The sequence below is a fragment of the Bubalus bubalis genome, chromosome 11 (genome assembly GCF_019923935.1).
Source record: "Bubalus bubalis isolate 160015118507 breed Murrah chromosome 11, NDDB_SH_1, whole genome shotgun sequence".
NCBI lineage: Eukaryota > Metazoa > Chordata > Mammalia > Artiodactyla > Bovidae > Bubalus > Bubalus bubalis.
In genome coordinates, this window is record NC_059167.1 from 58,011,579 (window position 1) to 58,031,782 (window position 20,204).

Here is a 20,204-nt window from a genome sequence, read left to right on the forward strand (position 1 = left end):
CCTGCAGGGTGCGGGGTTTGGGGTTTCCCCCCATACCTACCCCTACGCCCTACCAGGGCCCAGGCCTTTAGTTCCTGCCCCTGGGTTGCCCTGGTCTGCCCTCCCAGCCCCAGCCTGTAACTGGACGCCCTCCTCACTCGGCACCTTCCCAGGTGAGCTGGGCTCTGCTTACTGAACCCAACACCAGCTGGGGGAGGGTAGGGGGGCACCCTGGGCGGGCTCTGCCGGGAGGCTGCCAGGCTGAAGGAGGGAGCTGAGGGGGTGGGAGTCCATGGAGGGGAAGGTGAGCCGACTCTCGGTCTCCTCCCCACTGGGCTTGTCAGGCATCCGGCTCTCAGGCCTATTCAGGGTCTCCTTCCAAGCCCGTCCTCTTCCACCTCGGCCCCTCCCAGCCATTTACGTCTCAGCAGGTGATGCTCTTGGAATCTGAAAGAAATGGAGTCTTGATGTGGGGTTTCAAGGACAAAGCTAGGGGCCAGGAAGCACCGCCTACTTCCTCCCTGTTGCAAAGGCCCTGAACTCCAGGGTGAGGCGTGAGACACGCAGTGCTATCCCAGCTCTGCCATTCACAGCCCTGTGACCTTGAGCTGCCCACCTGCTGTGAACCTCCTCTGTAAACTAGGCCTAAAGATCCCCCTCCTGGAGTCGTCAGAGACACTGAGGCAAGGTGGACAGAGGCAAGAAGAGGGGCCGCTATGACAGAATCATCCACCAGGGCTAGGACTCAGGATTGTGGCGGGAAGGAGAAGGGACCATCTCATTCTCCCCTTCCCCAGAGGCTAGGCACAGCCCGGGGTCTTCCAGGAGGGAAGAATGGGCTCTGCTAATTAATTCTCTTTGTTATTCCCTGGCCACTCTAGAGGTTGGGGGGTGGGGGAAAGAGAGATGAGGGGGGTTGGAGGGTGGCCTCTTCAGGTAAGTGTAATAAAGGCCAGTGGGAACTAACCAGGAGGGTTTACCACATGCCTGTCAATGCCTCAGCTCTTTACCTGTCCTAACTCCATGGCTAATGATGAAATTTGGGCTCGCGTTTAGGCAGCACATCCAAGGTTACACAGCAAGTGGTGGAGCCAGTATCTGGCTTCAGAGCCCTTTGCTGACCTTGCAAAAACCCCCGGGCCCTGGGGTTTGGGTTCCAGATCCAGCTCACCGTGTGGCCTTGGCCAAGACACCTCATCTTACAAGAGATTAGTTTTCTTTCCCCATGTGCTGGGGATGTTCCACTGTCCTCTCAGGGTTATTGTGAAAAACAAGGGGCTAATGAACTCAAATTATGAGACACTCAACAGATACCTGGTACAAACGTCTCAACAAAGCTTCCCTATGTCTACTGGCTGCCCAGCTGCTGAGGTACCCCCCACCCCCATCCAGGCACAGAGACTGGAAGACAAAAGGACCTGCCGGGGCTCTGGGAAGACACTGAACGACCACTTGGCGCCACCTCGTGGTCCATTGTGTGTGGTGCTTGGGGAGCAGGAAGCCTGCTTGGGGATGGAGGGGTCTGAGCACGACCATTGGCTTTGTAGGGGTGGGCAAACTCTGCCCAGACCTCAAAAAGGAGGAGGTTATGCCAAGCTAGGGCTTCCCTTGTGGCTCAGACTGCAAAGAATCTTCCTTCAATGTAAGAGACACAGGTTTCTTGGGTCATGAAGATTCCCTGGAGAAGGGAATGGCTACCCATTCTTGCTTGGAGATTTCCACGGACAAAGTAGCCTGGCGGGCTACAGTCCATGGGGTCGTAAACAGTCGGACATGATGAGCGACTAACACTTCATTCCTAGCTAAGCCCTCCCTTGGTCTCCCCCAACTGGGGGTAGGGTGAAGGTGGGCAGTCCTGCTATCTGATGAACACCAAGGGGAGGGCACAGGATTCCAGTTCCAGCTCTGCTGCTGCCTAGCTCCCTGGGCCTCAGCTGCATTCTCTGCAAAATGGGAGTGAAAATCCCCACCTCTCAGGGAATGGCACTGTCCCTGAATTCTTTAAATATCAAACATTTTATGAAGTGTCTCCTTTCCAAAGTCATTGTGTGGAGCGCTTTGGCATACGAAGACATCTAAGCCTAGTTTCTTGCTACCAAGAGATCCACCTTATTCCCAGGGGAGACCGACATGTTAAATTACTCATCAGCTGCAGCAGCAGATCTCAACTGACACTGAGGCAGCATTGAGGCAGGGGACATACATGGGGGCCGGCAGGAAGTGGGAAGCATAGGAACCCCCCCAGGTGGGCTCTCATCCCATGCTGAGCCCCCTCAAGGTTAGGCCCGCTTCCCCCTCCCAGCCGCTCTTGCTGGACCACTGAGCTCCATCTTTCACACCTCTGAGCTTTGATCCTACACAGTTCTCCTTTCCGAAATGCCTTTCTCCAACTTGTCCACCTGACAACTCCTCTCCAGCCTTCCTTCTGGGATGGAGGGGGGAGTGGGAAATACCCATGACCAGGCAAGCAGGGAGGCCATGGAGGTCAAGGTGCCATTTTTGGTGTCTTCCCACTGCCCCCTGCTCTCCCAACAAGCAGTGACACAGACACTCATTATCAGAGCATCTGGCTCAGGTGGGTGGAAGGCCTTTCTGGTCCCCTAACTGCAGGCTTTCTGAATCCTTTCAGTCCCATATTTACTCATTCTGCCTGCTCCATTCCAGGGGCTGGGCCCTGGGGCTGCAAGAGTCAGGAGATTCAATCATGTTCTGAGGAACTTTCTGGTGCAGGAGACAGACCCACAGCAAAGAACAGCACGATGCATGATGCATATGCTCAGAGACCCAAAAGACCATTCTGCCTAGGAAGGGGCAGGGCTATATCCTGGGAAACAGAGGGGGTGAAGTCTGAGGCAAGTCATGAAAGGTTAATCTGGGTATTTCAGATTTTCTAGAAACATGTGTCAAGTCAGGGAGGTGTGAGGTGTGAAGGCATCTACCCCAGAGGCCCTTTCTTTGACCATCCTAAAAGTGAGCGCTCCCCAACTGGAAGGTTCTATTATTTGATTATTTGCCACTTCTCGCAGTGTGAGGTTATTTGCCTGCTTGTTTGTAATCAGTCTCCCGCCTGTAACTGTATGCATCCCAAGGCAGGGCCATTTCACTCTGGTGTACTGTGGGGTCTCCAGTGTCCAGCCAGCACCTGAATAAATATTTGTGAAATGAATGAATGAATAAACGAACACACAAGATTGGTGGGAAGTCTCCTTTATCCCAGTGTGACGGGATATTACCAAGATTTTCTTCCTACTGTTTGTCTTTATCCCTCCACCCCTGCTCCCAGATTCTGAATGGGGTCACCAGACTTCTCTGTCTCCAATCTGGAAGCTATTTGAGGGCACACCATTTCTTGGCTTTTGCATCCTGGGTCCAGTTCTTTGAGGGGATTATGTTAGGGGTAAGGAGCAGAAGTGAAAGAGGAGGGTGAAAAAGTCGGCTTACAGCTCAACATTCAGAAAACGAAGATCATGGCATCTTGTCCCATCACTTCATGGCTGACTTTATTTTTCTGGGCTCCAAAATCACTGCAGATGGTGATTGCAACCATGAAATTAAAAGACGCTTACTCCTTGGAAGGAAAGTTATGTCCAACCTGCTGCTGCTAAGTCTAGACAGCATATTAAGAAGCAGAGACATTACTTTGCCAGCAAAGGTCCATCTAATCAAGGCTATGGTTTTTCCACTGGTCATGTCTGGATGTGAGAGTTGGACTATAAAGAAAGCTGAGCACCGAAGAATTGATGCTTTTGAAGTGTGGTGTTGGAGAAGACTCTTGAGAGTCCCTTGGACTGCAAGAAGATCCAACTAGTCCATCCTAAAGGAGATCAGTCCTGGGTGTTCATGGGAAGACTGATGTTGAAGCTGAAACTCCAATACTTTGGCCACCTGATGCAAAGAGCTGACTCATTGGAAAAGACCCTGATGCTGGGAAAGATTGAGGGCAGGAGGAGAAAGGGACCACAGAGGATGAGATGGTTGGATGGCATCATCGACTTAATGGACATGGGTTTGGGTGGACTCCAGGAGTTGGTGATGGACAGGGAGGCCTGGCGTACTGTGGTTCATGGGGTCACAAAGAGTCAAACACGACTGAACGACTGAACTGAACTGAACTGAAGGAGCATCAGGGGGCTTCCCTGGTATCTCAGTCAGTAAAGAAACCACCTGCAATGCAGAAGAACTAGGTTTGATCTTTGGGTTGGGAAGATACCTTGGAGAAGGGAATGGCAACCCACTCCAGTATTCTTGCCTGGAGAATTCCATGGACAGAGGAGCCTGGCAGGCTACAGTCCTTGGGGTTGCAAAGAGCTGGACATGACTGAGCAACCAACACTTTTACTCTTTTTTTTCCACAAGGGGTCAGAGAAGAAGGTCTCCAAGACTGGAGAGGGGCGGGTGATCAGTGTCCCCTGGGAGCACCACAGGGAGCTGCAGGGTTCCAGAGGGCATGGTGTGAGGCCCCCAGAGAGGTTATGACTCTGGGAAAGCCCTACCCCCACTGCCCCTGGGCCTGGGCAGGGTTATGAACTGTGGATGCTGGTGACTGCGGGTGTCAGCAGTTACCATAACATCCTGGAGGTGACAGGCCTGCTCCTAGAAGGCCCACTCTTTGCCTGTATGACCTTCAGGGTGGGGAGCCCCCAATCTTGACTGAGCTAGGGTTCCCATACACTCCCAGGGATACAGGTTTGAAGTTAGATTAAATGAGGGGACTTCCCTGGTGGCCCAGTGGCTAAGACTCTGCACTATCCATGTAGGGGGCCTGGGTTCAATCCCTGGTCAGGGAACTAGATCCCATATGCTGCAACTAAGTGTTCCCACAACTAAGACCCTGCATAGCCAAATAAATAAATAAAAAATTTTTTTAAGTTAGATTAAATGAGATGCCAAGAAAATAAAGAACTGGGAGGTTCCTTGCATACCTCCCTCATGAGGCAGTCTACTCTCATGATCTGGCCTGAGGGACAGAGGTGTCTGGAGATCCCCCTTCTAGAGAACCAGTTTGCCCTCCTCCAGGGGTCTCCTGGAGAGCATCTTCACCATGAAAGAGGATTGCTAAGGGCAGTACTTTCTGGTGTCCGGGTGGTCTTGTGAGGAAGACATCTTTAAGCAGGGTGAGTTCATCGGAGACTAGGGAAAGCTGAAATCAGTCCCTGGTGAAGGGAAAGGGGTTGGGGGTGGTGGTAGGTGCCTCAGCAGTATGAGTTGAGGGTGGGGTCAGAGAGGAGAGTCCCAGGAGAGGGTACAAAAGAAATAACTATCTCTAAGACATCTTCAATAGCCTGACTCTGGAGGATGATGGGAAATTCATCTCTGGGCAGAAGCCCTGGTCCTTCTTGCACCTTGAGGGCATATTCAGCCTCTTGCCAATGGCTGTAGGCCCTGCACGGGAGACCAAGCTCAACCAGCAACATGCCCACCTGTTGTGTAATGGTGATTCACCTCGTCATTTCACTGTGAGTCAACAACTCATCTACCTCAGTTTTGCGAAGTAACCAGTGATACTAACAAAACCTCGCATAAGGGTGCTGTGAACTCAGCCATCAGGACATAATAGACACCTCTGTGTAAACAGGCAGGGCAGGAGAAGCCTCCCTGGAAAGGGTTAGCCAGCGTCCCAGGCAGGGGTTCTTTATGTATTTATTTTTTGGCTATGCCAGTCAGCATGCAGGATCCTAGTTTCCCGATCGGGAATCGAATCTACGCCCCCGTAGTGGAAGCACAGTCTTAACACTAGACCACCAGGGAATTCACTAGGGGTTTTCAAAGGGAACAGAAGACTCAACAAAATCTTCACACAGTTTACTTGTCCTAAATAAATACAGTCTGAGAATATCCATGCTCCCACAAACAATGTCTTTCCCAAAAGAGCAGCTTAAGATATAGATGCACATTTTTGCAGTGCGTGTTCTCAAGTTAAGCTCAGGACGGTGTTTGTCCTGACTTGTGCAGGACTGGATCTGGCTATGAAGACTCCCCCCAGGTTCCCTTCTCTGCTTCGGTGCTGAGTGCCCTGCTAGGACCCCTACAGCCTGTTCCTCCTCTTGGAGGACCTGCTGCCTCTCCTCTCTGTGTGGCCCTGTGGCCGGCCGCTCGCAGAGAGCTCTGTCCTATATCACCAGATACCACCACAGGCCCCGTGCCAACTCCTGACCCTGGAGGCAGCTCGCCAGGGCAAGGGGAGAAACTGAGGCACAGGGCAAATGGATGGAAAGCCGGCTGGAGGCTGAGAGCCCCCGACAAAGGAGGAAAGGGACACTGACCACCCTCCTCCTGGGATCCCCCAGGGCCTGGTTCCCTAGGGAGCAAGAGGAGGGGGAGACCACCCTTTGTCTTCTCTTCGCAGATCAAAGGTTTGGGTCCACGTTCTCCTGGTCTGAGGTTCCCTCCTCATCATCTGGGGACTCCTATATCAGAGCCAGAGAAACCCACTCATGGGCTTGTACCATCCCCTAGAATCACAGCTGGGGAGCCAGCATCTCCGTCCTGTCCTCGCCTCCAATGGAGCCAGAGGGGCTCTGCCACCCCCACCCTAGTGTTTTTGGCCTTCCCTTCCTCCTAGCTCCCAGGCTACCCACGGCCACATTCCGCCCACCATTGGGTGACTCCCTCTTACCAGGCTGAGGGCCCTGTCCCGCCACAGGGTAGCATAGAAGCTCAGCACGCGGGGGTCACAGCGAACCACCATGGGGTCAAAGTCCAACACACGGAGGCCCTGCAGGCTGCGGGCCCGGGAAAGGGCCACGTAGGCCTGGCCGCTGGCAAACACACGGCCCAGAGACATCTCCACACAATCCAGGGACATGCCCTGGGGCAGGGAGAGACAGGGCTGGAGCCACCTCAGCCTGTATTCACTTGTGCCCAAGAAGCTGACCCCACCACCACCAGCCCAGCTATGGCCCCTGATCTCCTCACGCCGTTCAGAGAGTCTGAGCCAGAGAGACAGGATGACTGATGTCTGAGTAAGGGGGTGTCCAGGAAATATGGATCCAAGATAAGAGCAGAGGGATAAGGGTGAAAGGAAAGAACTCAGGTCTGGGTCAGACAGGCATGGAAACGAGCCTTGCTCTGCCTGGCACTACATGTATGACCCTGGACGAGTCACTTAACCTCTCTGACTTTGGTTTCCTCTTCTGTAAAACAGAAGTGATTCTTACAACTATACCTCACAGAGTGATCATAACATGTTAAAATTAACATATCCAATAGTGGCTCAGAAAATGGCAGGAGAGGAAAGAAGGGAAATATATGTGTCCAGGAAAGAGGCAGGATGGGAAATGTACTAAAGAAAGGTTTATTCTACAGCTGGTCTGGAACCTCCCATCACTCCCAAGGCCTTTAAGACCCCCACCCTTCAACGTGCCCAGGCCTGTCCTGCCCCCTCCACCCTGCCCTGCTGCCAGCCCCTGCACTCACCTGGCTCTTGTGAATGGAAATGGCCCAGGCCAGCTGCAAGGGCAGCTGCTGCCGGCTGAGGAGCTGGCCCCCAGTCGTCTGCACCGTCCAGCGGTCAGCACGGATGACCTCGGTGACTCCACACAGGAACCGTACCTGGGGCAGCCCTGAGGGAGGTGCGGAGAAGTCTCACCTTTCATTCCCACGTCAGGACTCCAAGGTGAGACCTGTCTTCACCTTTCCACACTAGCCTTTTCCTCCATACGCTAACCCTGGTGCCCTGCTGCAAACCCGAGCAGTGGGACTGCTTCCCCACCACTTACCTCTCCCCTCGGCCTCAAACCCGACTACCACCCCTCGGGCACCATTCACCAGGCCCCGAGACACTGCCAAGTTCTTCACCAGCATCACCTGCAAGGGAAGGGAAATGGGAAGCATAGAGAGCCGCACATCCCTACGCCTGGTCTCAGCTCCAGGCGTTGCTGCGAGGCTGGGGGCTGTCATGGAGAGGCACTGAGTCCAGGGATCCCTTGAGCAAGCTGCTTTATTTCCTAGGTTTCCCCCTTGTGTCAAAGGAGAATGGCATTTGCTCAGTTTGCCTTAGAAGGAGGGGATAAAGAATAATAAGGTGACAGGGCTTTGACAATGACCATGTCTATTACAGGTTGTTTATGAACCGCAGTCTTGAGCAATAGCCTTCTTCCAACCACTGTGCCTGAAATTTCCCCTGGGGTCCTTTGAAACCTAAGGAAAGGCCCCCATTTGGCTACCCTCACTCTCATGGAAGGAAGGAGAGACTCAATATAGGGTGCACTACAGAAGACAATTGTGTGCGATAGGTATTTTGCTCTGCATTTATTTATTTATATTTTTGGCTGAGCTGGGTCTTTGTGGCAGTGCATGGTGTGGAGCATGAGCTCTAGAGCAGGTGGGCTCAGTAGCTGCGACTGCATGCTCTCTAGTCGCAGCGCTCAGGCTTAGTTGCCCCATTGCATGTGCAATCTTAGTTTCCCGACCAGAAATTGAACCTACATCCCCTGCATTGAAAGGCAAATTCTTAACTATTGGACCACCAAGGAAGTCCCCTTCTCTGAATTTAGAGATGAGGAAACCCAGCTCCAGCAAAGGAGAGTGATCTGTCTAAAGCAACACTGCTTGGAGCGCCAAGTGGGAGAAGAGGGGAGCAGTGGAAAATAGAAGACAGGAAGGTGGGCGGGAACAGGAGGGAAAGAGTTTATTGTGGCCACAGGTGGGTCCTCTGGCCATGGAGCAGCCTGTACAGAAGGGCAGGGGTCTGGGAGGCCCCACTTCCCACTCACCTGGGCCCCCAGCTTTAGCTGAAGGAGCTGGCTAACAGGACACTGGGCATCCAGGGTCCGGGCTTGCTCAGGGTCACTGTCCATGGCCTCAAAGCTGTGTACTTCGCCTGGGGAAAGAGTCGGGCAGACAGACCACAAGTCACTGACTTGTGACTCAATTTCCAAAAAAACACACATTAGCCCAGGGCCTGGGGGAGGCAGTGAGGACACCTCAGGCCTAGCTGGGGTTCTGAAGTCAGAGGCCTGTTCAAGTCTCATTCTTAGTGTTTACTGGCTGAGTTACTTTGACCCAGAAAAGGTCACACCTCTCAAAGTCACAATTACATCTGCAGACGTAGGGGACTTTTTGGCCATTAAGGCTAGGGACCAAGATATTCAAATGACACCAAGGGTCCAGGCTGCCTGGAGTGGGGGGTAGGGGGGAGATGTCTGCCTGATGGCCTTTTCTAGCTGGTCTGGCCTAGCTCCAGCTCTCTGCTTACCTGGTAGTTCCTGCAGCTGCCTCTCATTGGTAAGGGCCACGTCATCCTGGTGGGTGCAGAGCCTTGTGGCCACAATCCCATCTCGCTCCACCTTGTGGGCAGCTGTGGCCCGGAGCTGGCGGGTGACTTCATCTGAGCACCTGTGGAGGCCAGGTTATCAGGGCAGAGCTGAGCTGAACACCGGGGAAAGTGGGGCACGTGTCAGGCCATGGACCAGGCCTGGGGACTGGATGGGGCACCAGGGCAAGATTTGCTGGTTCCCAGGCTGGCCAACTTGTTTCTTCCTCACTTGGACCCCAGACATGGAGCAATGGTGCATGACTGTGATCAGGGGCAGGCAGCCTTCCCTGTGTCTGTCCTCTGATTGGAACTAGCTGCCCTCCTGAGGAAGTTGGATCTGATGAGTGAGCACGGGACAGAGAGTTAGAGATGCAGACGAGGCTCTGAGGTTGAGGCTGATGCCCTGTAATACTGGCACCCTATCATCAGATCACCCTCCAGGCTACAATTTTCTAGTCCCTTGCCTGCTGCCTTACAGGAAAAAAAATATATAGCCTATGTTTCTATTTTCCCCATTTCAAGCCTTCCTCCTGGGGAAGACTGGGTGCTGCAGCAACTCAAGTGGGAGGAGGGCGCAGAAGTTGGGACCATCTCTGACTGCTCTGCCACTCAGCCTTCCTCTTGTCCCCTACACTGCTGGTGTGTGCCGCGCACCTTCCTACCTGCCTCCTGGAAAGCCCCTCACCACCACCCATCCCCAGTTTGACTTGGGTCTCAAGGCCCAGCTCTGGCTCATTTCTTCTGCCCTCTTGGCCTCCTTTCCACTCCCGTGTTAGAGCAGCTGTAGCATCTCAACCTTTTGTCCTTGCTAGGGTAGGATCACATCTGCAACCTCTCCTCCCATACCAGTTGACTCCATGGACTCTAAGAGTAGAAGGAACTTGGGTTTCAGCATCAGACCCGAGTGCAAATTCCAGCTCTGCCACTTATTAGCCATGACTCTGGGCAAGTCACTTCACCTCTTTTGAACCCTAGTTTCTGCATCTATAAAATGGGAGTGTCTCTATCTGCCTGAAATGTACTCTGTGCCAGGCCCCGTGCTGGCTGATGCTCACAGACTGACCGTCTCGTATGGGGTCATGAAGCACTTCTCCCCCTTCTCTGGGTCCCTGTGCTCCTCTCTGATCCATGCTTGGATCCTCATCCAGTGGCCCCTTCTCTCTTCACCAGGCCCCACCTGCCCAGCCGCACAGCTTGCAGCAGAGAGATGAAGGTCTTGTCTGTCTGCCTCCACACCTCAGTCAGTTCCAGGGTCACTGGGACACACCTCCTCCAGCTCTTGGCCTGGTGGGAGCAAGGTGGGGGAGTTAGGGAGCAGAGCAGACCCCCATGGGGGTTAGGGCTGGAGGGCAAGCGGTACCTGGAAGCAGAACTGCGGGAGCTGGGATCCCTTGGTTACAGGTGGCAGCTGCAGGAAGTCCCCACAGATGATGAGCTGGATCCCTCCGAATGGCTTATTCTGCTGCCGGACAGCTCTGGAGAGGAGCACAGGGTGCTCTAGGGGCTGGGGTGGTTGGGTTCCACCCAGAAGACCACCAGAACCCGGTCCTCACTGCACATACTGACCTAGCCACGGCCTCCAGCTTGTCAAACAGGTCCGCTTCCACCATGGAGATCTCATCAATGACTAGCCGCTGGCAGTTCAGCCAACCCTGCCGCACACCGGGCCGCTGGGCCAGGGCCACACACTGGGCCAGGGGAGCCTGGCCCGAGCCAATGCCTGTGAGGGACACTATTCAGCCTGGGCTGAGATCCCAGCACTGTCTCAACCCTGACCTCCCCTCCCTTCCCACCAGCCTGGCTTGCTCCCAGTTTAAACCGCAGGAGCTCTCACTTACCTGCAAAGGCATGGAGGGTAGTACCCCCGATGTGGCAGGCTGCCACCCCAGTGCTGGCAGTGGCCACAGTGCCCGTGGGAGGTAGTGAGCCCAGGATACGCTTCAGCAAGTAAGACTTCCCCGTCCCTGGGCAGAGGGCAAAGTCAGGGCCACTTCTCCTGCATCCCAGCACACGCCTGTTCTCCCCACACCCACTCTGCCCCACCACTACCTGCACTTCCAGTGAAGAAAATGCTCTGGCCTTTCAGGACAGCCCTCAGGACAGCAGCCTGTTCCTTGGAAAGCTCTGGTTTGGTGGGGGGCAATCTCAGCCTCTTCACAGGCAGGGGCCACCTTGTGACTTCCTGAGGGAAGAGGGCTGTCTCAGGACCTCCCCACATCTCCTCGGCATCACCCCCTCCCTTCTTGGTCTGGTAGCCCTTTGTGTCTCTGCTGGCTTCTCTCCTTGGAGCCCTTGGGCAGCCTTGGCTCACCTGGAGATCTTGCCAGTAACCACAGGGGTCCAGGTCTCTCCCTGAGGAAGGGATCAAAGCTGGATCTCCACTGACTCTGGTATCACCCCTAAAGTCCCCTGTCTGCAGGTCTAGATTCTCCTCAGCATCCTCTCCTGGGTTCCCTAACTCTCCTGGTCCTCCAACCCATCCTTCCTTCTCGCAACTTTTCCTGTCACAATCTGTCTCTTTGACCTAAAATCTAAGCCAAACCCTGCTTAGCCAGGGCCCCTTTTTGCCCCATCTCCATCTTCTCTCCAGCTTAGTCTCAAACCCCTGTGGTTTGTGATCCATCTTTTCCAGTTTGCGAACACTGTCATATCCACCAGACTTTGTCCCCCAACACCTCCCCCACATCTGATTGGACCTGTGGGCTGCCCCTAACACAGCTGATAACTTTATTCTCTCCAAAACCTCCTCTCCTCCTCAAGGAGGACCTCATTCCTACATTTCTTCTGAAGCACCTTCTCTGCTTTCTCTTTTAACATGACCTAAGCGCATTTTTCCTATTCTCAATCTCAAGGATTGCACTATGAGAAACACACGCACAATTCCCATATTTCCGTTAGTCTCAGAAGCCTGATGAATATCTCCTCTGAAGTAATTAGCAGCCATCTCAAATACCACCACTATCTTCCCCCTAAACTTGGGCTTCCTCAGTCTCTTCCATCTCCCACTCCCCAAGGCGACCCCCGTTTTCCTGTCCTCACGGTGCGGGGCTTGGCTCCCGCCCGAGGTTCCGTGGGCCGTTTCACCGGCGTGATATCCGTGACCCGGGTGGTCGCCGCGCGCCGCAACTCCTCGGGCTGCACGGGGCTGATGCTGATGAAGTCGCGGGGCCGCGGGCCAAGCAGCTGCGTGCGGGCGGAGGCCGGCCCGGGACCTGGGGCCGCAGCCAGCTTGAGGCGCAGCGTGTGCAGGAAGCGGCGCAGGCGGTCCGGGGGGCAATCGGAGAGCAGCAGCTGGACGGCGCTGGCCCGGGGAGTGCTGTCGGCGGGGAACCGCAGAGTGCTGCGCCCGGCTGCAGCGAAGCGGGTGAAGAGGCGCGCGGCGCGCACAGGGAAGCAGCGTGGTCGCCCAGCGGGCCCGGGCGCCTGCAGCCTCAGCATCAACTCGCGGCGCTCGTTACGACCCAGGCTCAGCTCCGCGGTGCGTAGGGACTGGCGCCTTCGCGGCTGCCCACCGGGGCTCAGCTCCTCCACGGCCACACGGCACCGCAGTTCTCCGTCCTCGCATTCTGCGGCCGCTGCCTGGGTGCCCGAAAGCATCGCCGCCGCCTCTGCAGTCTGCAAAAAGACCGGAGCACAGGCGTCACAGGGACTCAGGGGACATCATAGGTGGTACAGAAGTCTGGACAGGGAGCCCAGTCAAAGCCACAAAGGGTTCCAGGGCTGTCACTGGTAACACAAAGAGGTCATGGAGACTGTAAAAGCACCCTGGGGGCAAACAGGAAATTCTCCTAGACATTTCTCTCCCACACAATAATTTGCAGAGCTGAGGATGGGCAACGTCAAGCGCACCAAGGATTGGGAACCTCTGCTGTCCGACAAGAGCCACAGAAGAAGGGAGCCCCTGAACAGAAAAGAAGCTTGCTTCTAAGAGACCCAGGGCGGGCACGGGAATCTTGAGTCCTCTCCGCAAGGAAGCAGGAGACTCACTTGTGGAGGTAAGCAGGACTGACATGTTATCAGCGCCTTCCCTCTCCCAGCTACGTTCACTGGTTTATATGCAGCCAAGCTAGTGTCACTATTTCCCATGTACAGAAGTGGAAAACAGGCTGAAAGAGACTACAACGGCTGGTAGGAGTCAGGGATCGTGTGATTCGGAAGCTCTGGTGCTTCTCATCTCTAAGGTGGGGTGGAAGTGAAATTATTTGGCTTCGGAAATAGCGGAGGGACCCTGGCTTCTGGGAACCAGTCCACGCGCCGTCTGATTCATTCGTATGCACCCTCCCGGCAGAGACCCCTTGAAGAAGAACATTCTGCCTCCCACGTCTGGGATCAGGTGGACACTCACTTGTGCCAGCACTCGGACGAACCAGTTGAGAGAAGTCGGCCTGCAGGCAAAAGTAGCACACTGGAAACTTTCAAATTCTGGGAGTAGAGAATCATCCTATCACCTGCAGGATCTTTAAATTTTCTAGCCAATCAGAGAAAGCGGACGTGACAAGGGGCGTGTCTTTCTGTGCCTTTCTACCCTCAGAGCTTGGGCTGTACCAATAGCACGCCAGAGGAAGGAGGCTTATTGTGGTGGCGGAGCATACCAAGTCGCGCGGAAGAGTGGATGTGGTGGGAGGGGACGGAGACTGCAGCTGGGCCGCGCGTGGATTAGTGTCACCAATCTCGTCTCTGAAGATTTATTTTCAAGACCTTGCCTCCAGCACAGACTTCCTCCCCTCTAGCCCTCACACAGCGGCTGAACTTGGCCCTGGGTAAGAGCTGCCTCTGATTCCTCCCATCTCTGTTTACACTCACGGGACCTTTGTCCATTTCTGGGCAGACCGCCCCCCAGCCCTCGCCCCCTGACCGAGACCTGCTGATCCCGCTGCCCCCACCCCCAGTTCCTTCCACGCTTATCGGTCTTTGTGTCATTTTATTCATTTGTCTTTCCCATCCGTCTGAGACACATCAGTGAAGAACTGAGACCTGTGACCAAGTGCTCAGACAGTACGAGGGAAGTGAGCGAGCCTCTGTCTTCAGGGCATGCGTATCCCTCTCATTGCACTGAATACATAGGGAATTTGTTTTTAATTTTCTTTTCCCTCATCAAATCTTGGAATGACTAGCTAGAAGGCATCTTACAGGTGAGTCAGCTCGCTCATTTATTGAATTGCCCACATTTTTCAAATAAGGAAACCAAGGCTCCAGGAAGTTTTACCAGATGTCACATAGCTTATAGATAGCAAAACAAACCCTGTAAGCCAAGTCTAAGCCTGTTAGTTTAACTACTACACCACGCTGCTCCCAGAGAGAGAGAGAGAGAAAGAGAGACAGAGGCTGGTCTAACCTGGTGAAGGGAGTCCAGGCCTGAACTGGAATTTCAGCTCCTGAAAGGCAATTTGTTATGCCAGACCTGCAGGTTTGATGTTTCCTTAATGTCTCTAAGCAAGTTTCCTTAATGTCTCAAGCCTTTGTTTCATTATATTTAAAAATGGAAAAAGATGAAAATGTGATGATTGCATAACTATGACTATACTAAAAACCATAAAATTATTTGCTTTAAATTGTATGGTATGTGAATTGTATCTCAATAAAACTGTTAGGAAAAAATAAAAATGAAAAATATTTTTCCTCTTAAATGTTGTTTTGACACATGACTACTAGTGGCACAGAAAAAAAATTAATATCACTGTTGTAAGCAGAATAATGATACCCCCTCAAATATGTCTACATCCTAATCCCCAAATTCCTTTTGTATGTTACTTTACATAGCAAAAGGGACTTTGCAGATGTGATAAATTAAGGATCTTGACATAGGGAGACTACCCTGGGTTGTCTGGGTAGGCTCAATTAGGATTCTTATAAGGGAGGCTAGAGAGTCAGAGGAGATGTGATGAATAAGTGGACATGTGTGTCTTTGTGTGTGTGTGAAAGAGAGAGGCTGATTTGAAGATGTTACTGCTAGCCTAGAAAATGGAAGAAAGGGCCATGAACCAAGCCATATGGGATACAGGTTTCTTGAAGCTAGAAAAGGCTAGAGGGAGTGGGTTCCCCTCTAGATTCACCAGAAGGAACACAGCTCTTGATTTTAGTCCAATGAGACACATTTTAGGCCTCCAGAACTGCAAGATAATAAGTTTGTCTTGTTTTAAGCCACCAAATTTGTGGTAATTTGTTACAGTAGCTATAACAATAAGAAACAAATACAATCACGAGCTAGAAAATGAAAGCTGGGATTATGAATGTAAGTCTGTGTCTATTTCCAAAGCCTATGTTCTCTCTGCCCACTACCCTGTGCTCAAAGTAGGCCCAGCACACTCACACAGCCTGCTCCTTTCTCCCTTCTCTCTGTGTAGTATCCCAGACTGGTTCTAGAGAAAGCATGGAGACTTCCATACGAATTTTCCCCCAGTATTTTTTTCTTCTGGACTCACCATGCAGCTTGCGGGATTTTAGTTCACCAACCAGGGATCTAATACAGCCTCTTGCAGTGAAAGCCCCAAGTCATAACCACTGGACTGCAAGGGAATTCCCTCAAATTTTTTTTTTAATTGTAAAATATACATACTATAAAACGCACCATACTATTTTTCAGTATACAATTCATTACCATTAACTGCATTCAGATATTGTATAACCATCACCACTATTTCCAGAAAAGTTTCATTATTCTGAAACAGAAACTTTGTACGCATTAGACCAGATATCCTGGAATGTGAAGTCAAATGGGCCTTAGAAAGCATCACTACGAACAAAGCTAGTGGAGGTGATGGAATTCCAGTGGAGCTATTTCAAATCCTGAAAGATGATGCTGTGAAAGTGCTGCACTCAATATGCCAGCAAATTTAGAAAACTCAGCAGTGGCCACAGGACTGGAAAAGGTCAGTTTTCATTCCAATCCCAAAGAAAGGCAATGCCAAAGAATGCTCAAACTACTGCACAATTGCACTCATCTCACACGCTAGTAAAGTGATGCTTAAAATTCTCCAAGTCAGGCTTCAGCAATACATGAACCGTGAACTTCCAGATGTTCAAGCTGGATTTAGAAAAGGCAGAGGAACCAGAGATCAAATTGCCAACATCCGCTGGATCATTGAAAAAGCAAGAGAGTTCCAGAAAAACATCTATTTCTGCTTTATTTACTATGTCAAAACCTTTGACTGTGTGGATCACAATAAACTGTGGAAAATTCTGAAAGAGATGGGAATACCAGACCACCTGATCTGCCTCTTGAGAAACCTGTATGCAGGTCAGGAGCAACAGTTAGAGCTGGACATGGAACAACAGACTGGTTCCAAATAGGAAAAGGAGTTCGTCAAGGCTGTATATTGTCACCCTGTTTATTTAACTTACATGCAGAGTACATCATGAGAAATGCTGGGCTGGATGAAGCACAAGCTGGAATCAAGATTGCCGGGAGAAATATCAATAACCTCAGATATGCAGATGACACCACCCTTATGGCAGAAAGTGAAGAAGAACTAAACAGCCTCTTGATGAAAGTGAAAGTGGAGAGTGAAAAAGTTGGCTTAAAGCTCAACATTCAGAAAACGAAGATCATGGCATCTGGTCCCATCAATTCATGGCAAATAGACGGGGAAACAGTGGAAACAGCGGCTGACTTTATTTTTCTGGGCTCCAAAATCACTGCAGATGGTGACTGCAGCCATGAAATTAAAAGACGCTTACTCCTTGGAAGGAAAGTTATGACCAACCTAGATAGCATATTGAAAAGCAGAGACATTACTTTGTCAACAAAGGTCCGTCTAGTCAAGGCTATGGTTTTTCCCGTAGTCATGTATGGATGTGAGAGCTGCACTATAAAGAAAGCTGAGCGCCAAAGAATTGATGGTTTTGAAGTGTGGTGTTGGAGAAGACTCTTGAGAGTCTCTTGGACTGCAAGGAGATCCAACCAGTCCATCCTAAAGGAGATCAGTCCTGGGTGTTCATGGAAGGACTGATGTTGAAGCTGAAACTCCAGTACTTTGGCCACCTGATGCAAAGAGCTGATTCATTTGAAAAGACCCCAATGCTGGAAAAGATTGAGGGCAAGAGGAGAAGGGGATGACAGAAGATAAGATTGTGGATGGCATCACCGACTCAATGGACATGGGTTTGGGTGGACTCCGGGAGTTGGTGATGGACAGGGAGGCCTGGCGTGTTGCAGTTCTTGGGGTCGCCAAGAGTTGGACAGGACTGAGCAACTGAACTGAACTGAGACAATAACTCCCATTCCTCTGTTCTCAGCCCCTGACACCCCAAATATTTTATTCTGAAAATATATTCCAACATGTACAGAAAGATTGAAAGCCTTTTCCAGTGAACACCATATACCTACCATCAAGATTCTACAATTAATATTTTGCTGTATTTGTTTTGTGTGTTAGTCGCTCAGTCGTGCCTGACTCTTTGCAACCCCATGGACTATAGGTTGCCAGGCTCCTCTGTCCATGGAATTCTCCAGGTAAGAATACTGGAGTGGGTTGCCATTCCCTTTTCCAGGGGATCTTTGCAATCCAGGGATAGAACTAAGGTCTCTCGCATTGCAGGCAGATTCCTTACTGGCTGAGCCATCAGGGAAGTATTTAACACATCTATCCATCCCCACATTCATCAATCCATCTTTTGTGATGCAGTTCAAAGTTGCAGACAACAGTATATTTCACATCTAAACACTTCAACATGCATAGAATTAGCTAGAGTTTATGCTTACCTTTTTAATGTAAACTTTACATATAGTGAAATGCACAGATTATACAATATGTATTCTTGTGTGTATTGGCGTCTTTCACTCATCATGATTTTGAGATTTATCCATGTTGCTGACTGTATCAGTAGTTTGATCCTTTTTAATGCTGAGTTGTGTTGCATTTTATGGATATACTACAGTTTATCCATTTTCCTGTTGATGGATATCTGGATTTTGTGCTATTTATGCTTTATTTTCTGTTGGAAAAATACCTAGGTGAAAAATTGCTGAGTCTTGGAGTTTATATTTAGTTTTATATGAAACTGCAAGAGCTTTTCCCAAAGTGGTTGTCTGCCCACCAGGTTAACAGTGAGTCCTTGGACAGAGGAAAGCTGGACACCGCTTGGCGACGGATTAACGGTCCTCAGGCTCCGCCCTCCTCCCCGCCCCAGCGCCACGGGTCTTCAGCTGGATCTTGATTGGCTGATGAAGGAGGGAGGCGGAGGCAGAGGAATTGCTCACATCTGTGACCCGACTTCCTCCCTATGGCTTTGTGCAGCTTTTGCATCCGCAGGTCTTCTGCTCACTGCTGCCGCCGCGGGGTCAGTTCCAAGAGAAGCGCAACATTGCTCCCTGGTCTCCTCGCCTAACCCAAAGCCTGGTTTTAACGCAAGCTGTCTGGAGGGATGGATTTTCTTCATTATGACATTTCCTTCTCCAGAACTCTCTCTGTTCATCTTATCTGCTTTCTCCCACTTGGCGGTCTCAGTCCAGGCTCCGACTCACAAATAATGACGACATCAACACAGAACGGGATAGTTTACTAATTGCACTGTTAGGCGTTTTCTCTTTTGGTATATAGAAGAGCCAGCCCTTCCCCTTTATGATCCTTTCTCGCCGTGCTCTCTCCACCTTTACAGTCCTAGGCTTACGCAGTCTTGCAGAGGAGCTTGAAAGGGTGTTTCGTGGTCTTCCAGCTTACGGAGCACGAATTCAGCTCGCACTGCTGCTGCTTTGGGAAAGCTGACACTCATTTTATTGACCCTCCGGTACAGGTGATTCTGATTCTCCCTTATTAAAATACTCTCAAGTTCTACAACACACATTCCCTCATTTTTCCTACATACTGGCGGCTTCATGTCATTCTCCTTTGCTGATCCCTTTTCCTCAGCCAGCCCTCTCAATGTAGGAGAACTTTTTTTTTTCCCTCCCGTTTTATCCAACCCCACGGATTATTAGCTACATGTTGATTCTCAATATTATGACCCCCGCCTGCCCTTCTCCTCTGATCTCCAGACCATATTCATTTGTCCTCCTGATGCTATCTCCACACAGATGCCTAAATGGCATGTTAAACTCACTCTCTCCAAAACAGATTTTAATCTCCTCCTCCGTGATCCTCAGCGGGTAAAGAATTCCCCTGCAATGCGGGAGACCTGGGTTCTATGCCTGGGTTGGGAAGATCCCCTGGAGAAGGGAAAGGCTACTCACTCCAGTATTCTGGCCTGGAGATTCCATGGACTGTATAGTCCATGGGGTCACAAAGAGTTGGACACGACTGAGCAGCTTTCATTTTCCAATACCATATAAACTTGTTTTTCTCTTGTCTTCATCTCTATAAATGGCACCTCCATTTTTAGCTCGAGTTGAAAACCACACCATATTCTTGATCCCTTCTTCACCTACAACATCCAGCTAACCATTGAAAAATATTGTTTCCACCTCCAAAATGTTTGTTTTGTTTTTTAAAATTGAGGTATAGTTGATATAAACAAAATGGAAATGAAATCTACGTACTGGAGAAAATATTTGCAAATGATGCTACTGACAAAGGCTAACTTTCCAAATATACAAACAGCTCTTACAACTTAATGACAAAAACCCCGAAACAACCCTATCAAAAACTGGGAGGAAGATCTAAATACACGTTTCTCCAAAGATGACATACAGCTGGCCAATTGGTATATGAAAAGATGTTCAACATCACTAATTATCAGATAAATACAAATCAAAACTACAATGAGGTATCGAACCAGTCAGAATGGCCATCATTAAAAAATCCACAAACAACAAATGCTGGACAGGGTGTGGAGAATGTACACAGTTGGGGGGAATGTAAATTGTTACAGCTGAAACTGTTTGGGGTCGTTTGTGTGTGGGGGGGTGGGCTCCAAAGAGCTGCCAGTACCATAGCCCTTTATGTCTCAGTGCAGAAAAGATTTCATTGAGAGGCAGAGTGATAGATAAGAAGTGATTTATTACAATAGGATGCTTGTCAGGCTTACAAGCAGG

The 20,204-nt window shown here is 50.9% G+C and overlaps 1 protein-coding gene and 1 long non-coding RNA gene across 6 annotated transcripts; one reads left to right on the plus strand and one right to left on the minus strand.

Annotated features, from left to right (window-relative positions):
* Positions 1-298: 298 nt before the first annotated feature.
* PIF1 (PIF1 5'-to-3' DNA helicase) lies at positions 299-18,277 on the minus strand. Of its 5 annotated transcripts, none has more exons than XM_044925117.2 (13): positions 13,223-13,337; positions 12,275-12,850; positions 11,285-11,417; positions 11,074-11,199; positions 10,802-10,955; positions 10,596-10,710; positions 10,413-10,519; positions 9,176-9,315; positions 8,694-8,800; positions 7,698-7,785; positions 7,396-7,541; positions 6,596-6,787; positions 299-426 (listed from the first exon to the last, which is right to left on the minus strand). In XM_044925117.2, the coding sequence occupies exons 1-13, from the start codon at positions 13,319-13,321 to the stop codon at positions 397-399; spliced, it is 2,013 nt and encodes a 670-aa protein (XP_044781052.2). In that variant the 5' UTR covers positions 13,322-13,337; the 3' UTR covers positions 299-396. The 5 variants fall into 5 exon arrangements, with proteins under 5 accessions (XP_044781052.2, XP_044781053.2, XP_044781054.2 ...); XM_044925118.2 differs by lacking the exon at positions 299-426 and adding an exon at positions 3,846-3,903; XM_044925119.2 differs by lacking the exons at positions 299-426; positions 13,223-13,337 and adding exons at positions 5,767-6,386; positions 17,937-18,277.
* On the plus strand, positions 12,742-19,113 carry LOC123328082. The gene is made up of 2 exons (XR_006542840.2): positions 12,742-13,995; positions 18,275-19,113. It is a non-coding gene; the product is annotated as an uncharacterized LOC123328082 (long non-coding RNA).
* Positions 19,114-20,204: the final 1,091 nt, after the last annotated feature.

Excerpts from the sequence above, each read along its gene's own strand:
- PIF1 (XM_044925116.2), bottom strand. The coding sequence starts at position 13,321 with ATGGGAAATAGTGACACTAGCTTGGCTGCATATAAACCAGTGAACGTA. Across the intron at positions 7,786-8,693 it reads AGCTAAAGCTGGGGGCCCAG|GTGATGCTGGTGAAGAACTT; the intron begins GTGAGTGGGAAG and ends CTTCCCTTGCAG. Across the intron at positions 6,387-6,595 it reads GGGACAGGGCCCTCAGCCTG|GAGTCCCCAGATGATGAGGA; the intron begins GTAAGAGGGAGT and ends GCTCTGATATAG.